The following is a 14,372-nucleotide window of genomic DNA, read 5'->3' on the forward strand; positions in this document are numbered from 1 at the left end:
TGTGTGACAAACATGCAAAAGAATAAGAAATCAGGAAGGGGGCAAATAGTTTTTCACACCACTGTATCTAATTCATTATAATAACTAGAGTATCAGGATTAAATTACAGTGAAGTTATGAGAAGGCCATGTTACAGTAATGTGTTTTCAGCAGTTTTTTAAAGTGCTCCACTGTATTAGCCTGGCGAATTCCTACTGGCAGGCTATTCCAGATTTTAGGTGCATAACAGCAGAAGGCCACCCACCTCACCACTTCTTTTAAGTTTTGCTCTTGGATTTCTAAGGAGACACTCAGTTGAGGATCTGAGGTTACGATTTGGAATATAAGATGTCAGACATTCCGATATATAAGCCGGTGTGAGATTATTTAAAGCTTTATAAACCATAAGCAGAATTTTAAAGTCAATTCTGAATGACACAGGTAACCAGTGTAGTGACATCAAAACTGGAGAAATGTGCTCAGATTTTCTTTTCCTGGTAAGGATTCTAGCAGCTGCATTCTGCACTCGTTGCAAACGATTGATGTCTTTTTTGAGTAGTCCTGAGAGGAGTGCATTACAGTAATCTAGCCGACTGAAAACAAACGCATGAACTAATTTCTCTGCATCTTTCGATGATATAAGAGGTCTAACTTTTGCTATGTTCCTTAGGTGAAAAAATGCTGTCCTAGTGATCTTATTAATATGTGATTTAAAATTCAGATTACAATCAACGGTTACCCCTAAGCTTTTTACCTCCGATTTGACTTTTAATCCTAATGCATCCAGTTTATTTCTAATAGCCTCATTGTATCCATTATTGCCAATCACTAAGATTTTGTTTTTTTCTTTATTTAATTTGATATAATAATAATAATTAATAATAATAATAGATATAGATAATACAGAAATGATCAGTTTATGATAGTGGTTCTCAAACTGTGGGACGGGGCGCGAAGATGTGAAAAAAAGAAAACAATCGAAAAATCCATCTATTGAAACCAAAACAAATTAACTTAAACTACATTCTGATACTAGAAAATTAAATAAAGAGTTAGATAAATGTTGATAAAAGTTAAGTAGGTATAATAAAATATGCATCTGTGATATATCATTAATTAAAAAGAACAAATTAGTATTAGTGGGGTCCTTTCAAAAAAACGTCAGTGGGGCGCGTGATTAAAACTGTTATGAAAACTCGGGTCACAAACACTTAAATGTTGAGAAATGCTGGTTTATGATGATAGTTGTTTAAGACGTGTAGACAATGACAGGTCAGAATGTTTCACAGCAGAAGGATATCAAGAGTGTCCAAATCCTTCAAGGTCAGTATGAGATCTTCATTTCTTCTCTCTATGCACGCTCGTCTTTACAGGACAGTGGCTCGCATGTATAAAAGTTCTGTTTTTCAAGGTGCTTGAGGCCGTGTGGACAATTCCAGGGGGCAGCCTGGTGTTAAGGAGTCTGACAGCTTGGGGGTAAAAACTCTCCTGCAGCCTGGCAGATCTGGCTCTGATGCTGCAGTATCTTCTCTTGGATGGCAGAAGTGTGAGGGGTGTAAGGGGGTCCTGCTCAATGCTGCCGGCCTTGCGGACACTGTGTTTGTAAAATATGTCCTGTAGTGAAGGGAGAGGCTCCCCAATGATGTTCTCTGCTGTCTTCACTATCCTTTGCAGGTCAGATATGTTGCAGTACCAGACTGTGATGCCACTGGTCAGAACACTCTCAATGGTGCCTCTGTAGGACATGGTGAGGATGGAAGGGGGAAGAATTGCTCACTTCAGCCGCCTCAGGAAGTGTAGTCTCTTGATTACTGATGAGATGTTATGCGTCAACGTTAAGTTCCTCAGTTATGTGCACTTAACTTGGTACTCCTCACAGTCTCCACATCTGAACCGTTGATGCCGAGTGGGATGTGGGCAGGATGTGATTTTCTGAAGTCCACGATTACCTCTTTTTATCTTGTCGACATTGAGAGATTGTTGTCTTCACACCGTGTGGTTCCACCTCATCTCTGTATGCTGTTTCATCATCCCTGCTTATCAGTCCCAGCACAGTCGTATCATCCGCAAACTTGATGATGTGGTTGGTGTTGTGCGTGGCTGTGCAGTCGTGAGTCTGCTGGGTGAAGAGCAGAGGACTTAGCACGCAGCCCTGCGGTGCTCCAGTGCTCAGTGTGATGTTGCTGGTGGTGTTGCAGCCCATCATAACCGACTGGGGCATCTGTGTCAAGAAGTCCAGGATCCAATTGCAGAGGGTGGTGTTTAGGCCCAACCTGCTCAGTTTTACAACCAACTTTGGAGGGAGGATTGTGTTGAAGGCAGAGTTAAAGTCTATGAATAGCATCCTGACATGTGTGGTTTTTTTATCCAGATGTGTCAGGGAGAGGTGAAGGGCAAAGCATATGGCATCCTCAGTTCACCTGTTTGAGCGGTATGCCAACTGAAGACGGTCAAGGGAGTCTTTATGTGTGACATGACTAACCTTTCGAAGCACTTCATGATGATTGGCGTGAGTGCAACTGCTAGTCATTCGGGCATGTCACTGATGACTTCTTTGACACTGGTGTGACGGTGGTCGACTTGGAGCATGCTGGGACTGACGACTGGCTCAGAGATGTGTTGAAGATGTCTGTGAGGACACCAGCCAGTTGACTGGAACATTCTTTGGCCACACAACCAGGTATGTTGTCAGGTCCTGCAGCCTTGCGTGGATTTACTCTGGGTAGAGTCCACTTCACGTCAGTTATGGAGAGACAGAGTACCTGGTCAATGGAGGGAGTTGTTGCTTTTCTCACAGGCTCTTTGTTCTGTGACTCAAACCATGCAAAGAAGTTGTTCAGCTCATCCGGAAGGGAGGCATCACCATCACTGCTGTGTGGGTTGGGCTTGTAGTTTGTAATTGTCTGAACACCCTGCCATGTACGGCGTGTGTCTCTGGTGCTGCTGAATTGTTTGTTAATCCTCTGTATGTATGGACACTTAGCTCTCTTTACAGCACGAAATAGGTTGGCTCTGGTCATCCTGAGGGTGGCCTTGCCTCCAGATCTGAAGGCTGCATTTCTGACCTTGAGTAGCTTGTGCACTTCTCTCGTTCATTTCATGGTAGAGCATGTTGAAAAGGAAAGTTCTTTACACTTATTTCTTGCTACTTAGTGTAATAATTTTGCTCAGTAAACCCTCTGATTCCAAGCCATATCAGAAAAATAAACTTACCTTTGACAACGTCGCACAAGCCAGCGGAGATTTCAATTTCTGTTCAGAAATTGCGAAGGTCTTTTCTTGAAATCACACTGCCACCTAGTGACTGCTTAGTGAATGACACACTTACCATCCATCCATCCATAATCCAACCCGCTATATCCTAACGACAGGGTCACGGGGGTCTGCTGGAGCCAATCCCAGCCAACACAGGGCGTAAGGCAGGAAGCAAACCCCGGGCAAGGCACACACACACACCAAGCACACACAATAGGGACAACTTAGGATCGCCAATGCACCTAACCTGCATGAGGACACCGGAGCACCCGGAGGAAACCCACGCAGACATGGGGAGTACATGCAAAGTCCAGGCAGGGAGGACCTGGGAAGCGAACCTGGGTCTCCTAAATGCGTGGCAGAAGTGCTACCCACTGCGCCACCATGCCGCACACTTAAACAAAATGGTAGAAATGACCCAAACAGGGTGAAATAACTACCCCTCAGTTTTCATAATGGATCTCGAGACTTAAATAAGAAAATGGTATGTGCAGCCGTTTGATTGAGCTTATTTTATTTTTTATTTGGTATCATTTGCACATGTCTAGTGTAATAATTACAGGGACCTGAACATCATCTTAAATAAAACAAGTCTCAAAAAATCCCCTTTATTCCCCACAGCTAATGAAAATGTCTTAATAACTGGATTCACGGCACGGTGACGCACTGGTGCGCGACTGCATACGTTAACGAGGTGCATCATAAATTTGCCCGTTAATCGCTAGGATTCGCCGTTGTCGGGAAACTCATCTCCAATACTAGAACATCCGTGCTAAACAATGAAATGAAATAAAACGCTAAGATGAAGTGCTAAAAAATGAAGAGAGAATGATGAAATTGGGAAATAGTTGTTTAAAAAAGTTGAAATAAAGCAATTTATGAGCACGATACATTATGCTTGTCAAAAGGCGCTATATGGAGGATTTTATTTTCTTCTACATCATTTCCGCAATAAATTTCAATTAAAACAATACGGCTGATCTAACTTCTATTCATTTAGTTTCCAAAATTCAAAAATATTAACACGTGTTTTATTTTTGTAAAGATCTTCAGCAATACTTTGATTTATTTATTAGAACGTATTTAACGGGTCATTCCCAAACCTTACAAAACTTCTCTTTAGAGATACTCATAGTGGTCACGTTTCTCGTCTCCTTTTCTTAGTTGATGTTTCCTGATTTCCCTCATTAAATTAATAGACAAATCGACCTGCAGAGCGGTCACTTCTACGCGGTCTTCGTTTGGACGGATCAGTCCGATGTCGTGACGTGCTGATTGCTCAATAAAGCCGCACGAGCAGAGAGAGTGCCTCCGATTTCTCGCACTCCATTCTCGCGCCTTCTCATTAACGAGTCACGTGCGCGCGCTGGCGCTGATGATTTAAACCCGCGCTCGCTCGCTCTCGTTCAAGTCGTGTTTCTGTTTGGCGCATTAACAGCATGGCGCGTTTGGATTGTTGGAGTCTTTTCTGGATGGTTGTTTGCTGGGCGGGTGTGCAGTTTGTTTTTGCGGCGTCAGGAGGTGTGACTAAGAAATGCGACGGTGACAAGGCGATGACGCTGTCATTTGTAGGCTCTCCGACTGTTTTTCTTCACAGTGAGTGCGGCTTATCCTTGAGCACTGGGACTTGTCGGCGCCTGCGTATTCCAGTAAATCTCCTCAACTTCTCTTTTCAGAGACGAGTGGTGGACTGGTACAGGTGACAAACCATCTCCCAGGAGTCATCCTCCGTGTAATAGCTGGTCACGCCACATTAACGGTGCCCTTTTCTTCCCCGTACGGTTATGCGTCCGAGAAGGTGAGTAGCGCTGACGCTTCAGCTGTTGGTTGCCGCTTTTTAATAAGTTGTCTTTCGTGGTTTTGAGCCTCTCCTTAACTTTAGAGTTCACAGTATGTCGTGACTATTGCTGTTGGATCTCGCTCAAATCTAAAAACCTTCACATGCCCTAAGCCAGGTATGCTTTTCTTCTGGGTTGGCACCCTGAGTGTCTCTCCCATCTTCTAAATGGTCTTTTTGACCATCGCAGCTCGCCGATCTGGGAGTGTTGCTGAGAGATGTGCAGTGGCAGCCAGTGAGAAGCTCCCTTGTGGAGGGTCTTCATCCATCACTCAAGCTGACTGTGAAGCAAACAACTGTTGCTACGATTCGAGCAGCAGCACCAGTCCATGCTACTATGCCAATGATGGTGAGTGGTTGGGGGGTGTGAGTGAGCAAAGGTGGCTGCTACTGGATATTCATGCTTGTTTGCTTTGGCCAGTGACTGTGCAGTGCACCCTGGATGGCCAGTTTGTGGTGGTGGTGTCTGAGAATGTGACCCTTCCTCCCCTGGATCTTGGGTCCATCCAGTTGGTGGACAGCAGTTGCAGCCCTGTGACCAGCTTGTCCAGCTTTGTTGTGTACCAGTTTCCAGTCAGTGCCTGTGGCAGCACAGTTCAGGTGAGACTCCATGTGGGGATGTCTAGTAGTAGTGGGCTATCCAGCTTGCTTATGGTTGATCTTGAGAGCCGAGTAATGTCTTAAACCTGATGGCTTGTGGTGGATGATCTAATATTAAACTAGAGAATAGGACACCATCTCCTTTAACTAGCGAGGTTTTTCATCAAAGTTGTTTGACCACACAAACCGCAGCATGACTTTTCTTGCGGATGACCTAGAAATGTAACCCCAACCCTGCACTGACTTCGTGGTCGGCACTAATTCTAACGTCCCTGTTTCAGCTGGCTGGAGGCAATGTGACTTACCAGAACACCATGTCTGCTGCCATCACTGTGAGCAGTGGTCCACAGGGCTCCATCACCAGGGACAGTGTCTACAAGTAAGGCATCTGAACCTGCTTCCTCTAACCCTAAATGTGCTCTACCTGCTATGATGTGGTGTATCTCTCCTTAGGTTGTTCTTCCAGTGCACCTACTCGGGAAGCCAGGATGTGCAAGTGGAGGCTGATGTGTATACTGTGGCACCACCTCTTCCAGTAGTAGAGCAAGGGCCATTTGACCTGGAATTGGTCATTGCAACAGGTACTGGGGGGGTGGTGTCCTTGTTGGTTTGATCTAATTATTAGAATGACAGCTTTTTAAACGCCTGATGCTCTTGGAGATTAGAGGATCTTGTTCGGATGTGCCATTTCCACTAATGCCCCCCCCTCCTTTGCATGGCAAGATCCCACCTATGGCTCCTACTATGTGGATGCTGACTACCCAGTGACCAAAACTCTGAGGGATCCTGTGGCTGTGGAAGTGCACATCATGAACAGGACTGACCCTAACCTTGTGCTGACACTTGGGGACTGCTGGGTCACCCCAGGACCTTCTGCTTCCAGCCAGCCCCAGTGGAGCCTTTTGGTGAATGGGTAGGTGCCCTCCTGTGAGGGTGGGGGAAGAGGATGGCTGGTCAGTGCTAACTGGAGGGTCTGTTTTCCCAAGGTGCCCATACACTGGAGACAACTATTTGACCAGCTTGGTGACTGTGGACAGCACATCTGGAGTGGCCTACCCAAGTCATTACAAGAGATTTGTGTTTGAGATGTTTGCTTTTGTGGATCCTGTAGCTCAGCAAGCCTTGGCTGAAAAGGTGGGTTCCTTTGGCCAGCTCTACTTTTGAGGCTCTTGTGGTCCTACATTAAGCACTGAACTCCCCTGAAATTTCATGTATCAGAATCTTTGATCTTGAAGTAGACTTGGAAAGGAGTTGGTCTCCTACAAAGGCTTGTTTACTGATGGGCTTTTTCTCTCTAGATCTTCATGTACTGTGTTGCTGCTGCCTGCTATCCCTCTGCCACAGACCCCTGTACTCAGAGCTGCCCTGTAAGAAGTGAGTAGCCCAAGTCAAATGAACTGACTGATACTGTGATTGTTGGGTAATGGCTCAATAAAACACTCCATATATCTGAATGCAGAGCTGGAGTGGAAGCTTTATTTCCAAATGGTCCCTCACGGTGTATTTGAATGAACTCTACCACTTCTGTTTTCAAGGATCTGGCAGAGCTGCCGACAAGATGGCACAAATGGTTTCCTCAAGGAAGAATGTGCTCCTTCACAGTGGTCCTGTTGTGTTGACAGCTGATGGTGTGCAGACCTCCAGGCTGGAGCAGAAAGGTATACCATACTGGGCATAATGCTAGTTTAGGCCAGAGTTGCGTTTGGCTGATCCTTGGTGTTCATCCCTCAATGTTTGGCTTGGAGAGTAAATGTCATTTGTCTTCCACAGCTTCTCTTCCCACTGGATACCTGGTGCTGGGAGCTGCAGCTGCCATGTTGATGGTAGTGCTGGTTTTGGCTGTGCTTGCTGTAAGGAGGTTCAACAGGCCGAAAGTAGATCTGAAATTTTAATAAAGGCTCTTAAAGAATATTTGTGGTCGCTGACTAATTCTCCAATCAAATGGATAACAATCTAGCAGGGATGTGGTGTTGAATCTTGAGCTGCTCCCTTTCTGATTTTGATGAAATGGTTTCTGGTTGGTGGCCTAAAAAAAGGCCATCGAGTATTGGGGGAAGACCCTCTAGTCCAATAGGACCAGTGTCTCCTCCTGCATACAAACCAACTGGTCAAAATGGGGTAGCCCTGACAGTTTTAAATCTGTGGGTGAACATGAAATGATTCAACTTGCTGACTTGTCAAGATGACATAAGGATTAGTTTTTATTGTGCGTCAATCCCCTTGTACCACAGCCTACACTTTGACCAGACTTGTGCGGAGTTTTTTTAATTAGCTCCATGGAGTTGGTTTATTTTCTCTTTCCCCCAATCCCAATTGTGCCAGGCTGCTCATCAGTCTACTTGTGTTGCCCACTCCATTGGTTTACTTGCACTTTATCCTTGGCAGCATTTTCCTTCTAACACTTTTTTTTTTTTTTTTTCTCTGTACACTTTGCCTTGGACCCTGTTTATGGCTCCTTCATAGCTGGCCACTTTACTAGCTTTATCCTGGGCCAGCTCACCCTAGAATCAATTTAAAAAGCAGTCCATGATGAGCAAGTGATTGAACTGCTGCTATGGGTTTTTGGTTTTATACATACAATCTTAGGCAGGTGGCTGGTACATCTCCTTGGCAGGGAGTAATTGAGCTCCTGTGTTCAGGTATAGATACCTGGTTTCCAAAGGTTGAAGTGGTGTGGACCAATTTAAAGGCATCCACCTACCTTGGAGTTCAGCTTGTGACACAGAAGGGTTTCCAGGTGCATACGAATGATGTGTGCAGAGTTTCTTGCTGCATTTTCAGTCCATCCTCTGCCCCAAGTCTCCTTGTCATGGTGGCTGCTTCCTCTTTATCCATTCCTCCAGGTCTTTGTTCCTCCTTTTCTATCCTAACCTTGTTAATCTTTACTTGTTTTAGTCCACCATAACCTGCGTTCACCGGGAGTCGCTGCTATCCGTAAAAGGAATTTCTAAACACCTGAAAATAACTGCTTGCCACAAAAGTGAGGATATTCTCCCATCGCCTTTCATACTCTACCACTTTTTCATAGCCTCTGCTTAAAGAAGTTTTCACATTTGCAGTGAGCCATGCTTATCAGGTTCTTAGATGGTAGGTCTGGGACAGTTGGTTTAGTGTGTCATTTGAATGTAACCGAGGTATCCTGGGACTGTGTGGTGTTGTGTTTTTGCTTTATTAAAAGCAAGCGCTCATACGGGCAGGCACTGCATGGGTTGTCGAAATTTAACATCTTACTAAAGGAAATCTTCTCTACTAGGACAATTCAGTAATCCGGGCAGCAGAACAAGCTTTTCGTATCTTTGACTCCTTGGCAAACTGCCTGGGAGGAAGCATCTATAGAAAGCAGTGTGTTCCAGCATAGTCAGAAAAACCAATAGATTTTATCTGTCGAATTTACATTGTCAATTAATGCATTCATTTTATTCTGGTTTACACCCAAATACTTATAAGGAAATCTATTCTGGTGGTTGTACCTATTTGGATAAGCCACCCTTAATTTCTGTGCATCCAGACAGTATTCACAGCACATCACGGTTTACACATTTTATGTTACAGCCTTATTCCAAAATGGATTAAATTCATTTTTTTCGTCAGAATTCTGCACACAACACCCCATAACGTGAAAAAAGTTTACTTGAGGTTTTTGAAAATTTATTAAAAATAAAAAACAGAAATCCCATGTCCATAAGTATTCACAGCCTTTGCTCAATACTTTGTCGATGCCCCTTTGGCAGCAATTCCAGCCTCAAGTCTTGTTGAATATGATGCCACAAGCTTGGCACACCTATCCTTGGCCAGTTTCGCCCATTCCTCTTTGCAGCACCTCTCAAGCTCCATCAGGTTGGATGGGAAGCGTCGGTGCACAGCCATTTTAAGATCTCTCCAGAGATGTTCAATTGGATTCAAGTCTGGGCTCTGGCTTGGCCACTCAAGGACATGCACAGAGTTGTCCTGAAGCCACTCCTTTGATATCTTGACTGTGTGCTTAGGGTCGTTGTCCTGCTGAAAGATGAACCGTCGCCCCAGTCTGAGGTCAAGAGCGCTCTGGAGCAGGTTTTCATCCAGGATGTCTCTGTACATTGTTGTAGTCATCTTTCCCTTTATCCTGACTAGTCTCCCAGTCCCTGCCGCTGAAACACATCCCCACAACATGATGCTGCCACCACCATGCTTCACTGTAGGGATGGTATTGGCCTGGTGATGAGCGGTGCCTGGTTTCCTCCAAACGTGACGCCTGACATTCACACCGAAGACTTCAATCTTTGTCTCATCAGACCAGAGAATTTTCTTTCTCATGGTCTGAGAGTCCTTCAGGTGCCTTTTGGCAAACTCCAGGCGGGCTGCCATGTGCCTTTTACTAAGGAGTGGCTTCTGTCTGGCCACTCTACCATACAGGCCTGATTGGTGGATTGCTGCAGAGATGGTTGTCCTTCTGGAAGGTTCTCCTCTCTCCACAGAGGACCTCTGGAGCTCTGACAGAGTGACTATCGGGATCTTGGTCACTTCCCTGACTAAGGCCCTTCTCCCCCGATCGCTCAGTTTAGATGGCCGGCCAGCGCTAGGAAGAGTCCTGGTGGTTTTGAACTTCTTCCACTTACGGATGATGGAGGCCACTGTGCTCATCGGGACCTTCAAAGCAGCAGAAATGTTTCTGTAACCTTCCCCAGATTTGTGCCTTGAGACAATCCTGTCTCGGAGGTCTACAGACAATTCCTTTGACTTCATGCTTGGTTTGTGCTCTGACATGAACTGTCAACTGTGGGACCTTATATAGACAGGTGTGTGCCTTTCCAAATCATGTCCAGTCAACTGAATTTACCACAGGTGGACTCCAATGAAGCTGCAGAAACATCTCAAGGATGATCAGGGGAAACAGGATGGACCTGAGCTCAATTTGGAGCTTCATGGCAAAGGCTGTGAATACTTATGGACATGGGATTTCTCAATTTTTTTATTTTTAATAAATTTGCAAAAACCTCGAGTAAACTTTTTTCACGTTGTCATTATGGGGTGTTGTGTGTAGAATTCTGAGGAAAAAAATGAATTTAATCCATTTTGGAATAAGGCTGTAACGTAACAAAATGTGGAAAAAGTGATGCGCTGTATCAACACGATATCTGGAGTTTGGACTCTGTCCCACCAAAATTGTTTTGATGTGTTTATTCTGAGAAACAAACCAGAAGATGATACCAGTGACACGTTAAAGTATATTTATGTCAATTTACCTCAATATAATAGTGAGGTCAGTGTGCCCAACAATGTTGGAGGCCCTCGCTTTTGCACTTGTACTGCACATCCGTCTCTCTTTGCCAGAACCAACAGTAGTCACCCATCATGCTCAGAGTGAACTTTCCCCGATATCAGTTTTCCATTACCTTTATATCTTGATGAAATCTCTCCCCATGCTCATCTCTGACATCGCTTAAATTTGGTGGAAAAAAGTCGAGTTGAGCATGTAAAAAATGCGTCTTCAGTGACCTTCTGGCTCCCGTAAGCTAATATCCTTTCAGCATATTATCCACAAGCTCAGTATGATTCTCTGCTTTGTGACTGCCCAGAAAATTCTGGACAACCTGCACGAATGAGGGTGCTGATTCATTGGGCTTCAGTTTCCTTCTGAACTCCTCGTCAAGCATCAGTTTGCGTATTTCCGGGCCAACAAAAACACCTTCCTTAATTTTGGCTTCACTTTTCTCGAGACCAAACTTATTTCTTAAATGCTCTTTACTGTCCAGTCACCCTTAGTTGTCCAAGACCTGGAACATCAGAACTAGAAAATGGGACGTGCTCGACGAAAACGGTTTTCAGATTTGGAGTCAGCAAGTGAAATTTGTTCAAATACAGATGAAAGAATCCGAGTAGCAAAATGTTTGGTGACCAGTGTAACATGGAAAAGATCAATGAAAATCGGGATGAATAAATTGTTAAAATATAAAAACTACATAAAACTGCTTAGTACATTTTAACAAAAATGGTCCAAATTTAGTTTTTCGGGAATTTTTCACTTGGACTCCAAATCATAGAAATGGGTAATAACAGCTCACCTCATTAGGCTAGCAGTCACAATACAAAACAGAAGTTGGTTGCAACAATAACCTGCAGCCACAGGGGGTCTCCAGGACTGTGTTTGAGAACCACTGGTCTAAATGATTTAAAGGCTGAAATGGATCATTTTCAGTTTGTCAAATTTTTCTTTAAGTGTTTAACTACAGGTGGCACGGTGGTGCAGTGGGTAGCGCTGCTGCCTCTCAGTTGGGAGACCTGGGGACCCGGGTTCGCTTCCCGGGTCCTCCCTGTGTGGAGTTTGCATGTTCTCCCCGTGTCTGCGTGGGTTTCTTCCGGGCGCTCCGGTTTCCTCCCACAGTCCAAAGACATGCAGGCTAGGTGGATTGGCAATTCTGAATTGGCCCTAGTGTGTGTGGGTGTGTGTCCTGTAGTGGGTTAGCACCCTGCCCAGGATTGGTTCCTGCCTTGTGCCCTGTGTTGGCTGGGATTGGCTCCAGCAGACCCCCGTGACCCTGTGTTTGGATTCAGCGGGTTGGAAAATGGATGGATGGATGGATGAATCAACACAGGTGTACCTGAAAACAGGTAAGACGGAGAACTGCTGGCTCCTTTGTCATTTGCATCTTATTGCTAATAAGGAGCAATTAAAACAGTGAAGGCAGCTGTTTAAGATTGAGATAAGAAATTAAGGGAAGGGAACCTTAACAAGCGAGACCCCTAAAATGAAGCATCAAAATGTCACTTGAGCAATCGGGGCTTCATTAGAAATAATTGACCTCTCATTAACAAACAGGGCTGCAACAAAAACCTGCAGCCAGGAACAACGCTGCCCACCCTGCCATAGCCCCAAAAGACCTAACCACATGAAGGTTCCAGAAAGAACTTTTTATGCATTTAGATGTATAACTAAAGTGAATAGACATGAGAAGATGATTGTGAAATACCAATGGCTATGGGCAGTCCGGGCTTCCTTTCTCCGGTAGTGTCCTGCAGTCTACTGTTCATTAAAGATAAAGATTTTCTTTCCAAGCACACACACCAAAAACAGAAAAGGAAACAAAACTAAACTTCACCCTCTCCAGAATGAAATGGTGTTATGTCTCTTATGTCAAGCAACAGATAGATTGAACTTTATTTGTGCCCAGGGGGATTTTTTTTTATAGAAGCTTGTTATATACATAAATTTATAGATAAGTAAGTAGGTAAGTAAATAAATAAATAAATAAGTATACCCATACAATTTTTAAATTGATTTTAATAACAAAGAACATCCCATACAAATAAGTCAAGTTTTACAAGACTTGGTTCAAAACAAATCAACCCCCCCCCCCCCCAACCACCCCTGAGAAAGAGAGCTAAGCCAGCAGAGTCAAACTTTAAGCTAGTAAAAAAAAGTAAATAGATACATTAATAAATTAATAAAAATAAATGGAGTAAAAGAGGGGAGAGAACCTGCTTCCCCAATTTAAATGCTTATTCTAAAATGTTATTGATAGGATGTGTGCAAAACGTTTTCAAAACCTGGCAGGATCTCAAGTGAAAATGTGATTTTTTCCAATTTCAAATGAAATAAAACATCAGTTACTGTTTTGTCTTGGTAGAGTCTTATTTTGCTCTACTTTCCCCTATTGTATTATTAATAAGTAGCCTTGGTCAGAATGCCTAATCCCACAGACTTATCACTGTTTATAAAGTATTATAGTATATATCCGTATCAGTATGCTGCTGGAGAATTTCCTCTAGGGATTAATAAAGTATCTATCTATCTATCTATCTATCTATCTATCTATCTATCTATCTATCTATCTATCTATCTATCTATCTATCTATTATATAGTGCCTTATCTATCTATCTATCTATCTATCTATCTATCTATCTATCTATCATATAGTGCCTTTCACATCTATCTATCTATCTATTATATAGTGCCTTATCTATCTATCTATCTATCTATCTATCATATAGTGCCTTTCACATCTATCTATCTATCTATTATATAGTGCCTTTCACATCTATCTATCTATCTATCTATCTATCTATCTATCTATCTATCTATCTATCTATTATATAGTGCCTTTCACATCTATCTATCTATCTATCTATCTATATATTATATAGTGCCTTTCACATCTATCTATCTATCTATCTATCTATTAAATAGTGCCTTTCACATATCTATCTATCTATCTATCTATCTATCTATCTATCTATCTATCTATCTATCTATCTATCTATCTATCATATAGTGCCTTCCACATCTATCTATCTATCGATCTATCTATCTATCTATTATATAGTGCCTTTCACATCTATCTATCTATCTATCTATCTATCTATCTATCTATCTATCTATCTTTTATATAGTGCCTTTCACATCTATCTATCTATCTATCTATCTATCTATCTATCTATCTATCTATCTATCTATCTATCTATCTATCTATTAAATAGTGCCTTTCACATATCTATCTATCTATCTATTATATAGTGCCTTTCACATCTATCTATCTATCTATCTATCTATCTATCTATCTATCTATCTATCTATCTATCTATCTATCTATCTATCTATCTATTATATAGTGTCTTTCACATCTATCTATCTATCTATTAAATAGTGCCTTTCACATATCTATCTATCTATCTATCTATCTATCTATCTATCTATCTATCTATCTATCTATCTATCTATCTATC

At 42.9% G+C, this 14,372-nt stretch overlaps 1 protein-coding gene across 16 annotated transcripts in view; it reads left to right on the forward strand.

The window, feature by feature from the left end:
• The window catches only part of LOC114641573 (zona pellucida sperm-binding protein 4-like), a 67,525-nt gene extending 59,945 nt beyond the window's left edge, over positions 1–7,580 (forward strand). For all 16 annotated transcript variants that reach the window (XM_051927540.1, XM_051927543.1, XM_051927534.1 and 13 more), the window contains one exon: positions 7,442–7,580. In XM_051927540.1, coding sequence (XP_051783500.1) covers positions 7,442–7,563 — 122 coding nt within the window. In that variant the 3' untranslated portion in view covers positions 7,564–7,580. The remainder of the gene's footprint in view (positions 1–7,441) is intronic.
• Positions 7,581–14,372: the final 6,792 nt, after the last annotated feature.

The sequence above is a fragment of the Erpetoichthys calabaricus genome, chromosome 5, assembly GCF_900747795.2.
Source record: "Erpetoichthys calabaricus chromosome 5, fErpCal1.3, whole genome shotgun sequence".
In the NCBI taxonomy this organism is placed as follows: Eukaryota; Metazoa; Chordata; class Cladistia; order Polypteriformes; family Polypteridae; genus Erpetoichthys; species Erpetoichthys calabaricus.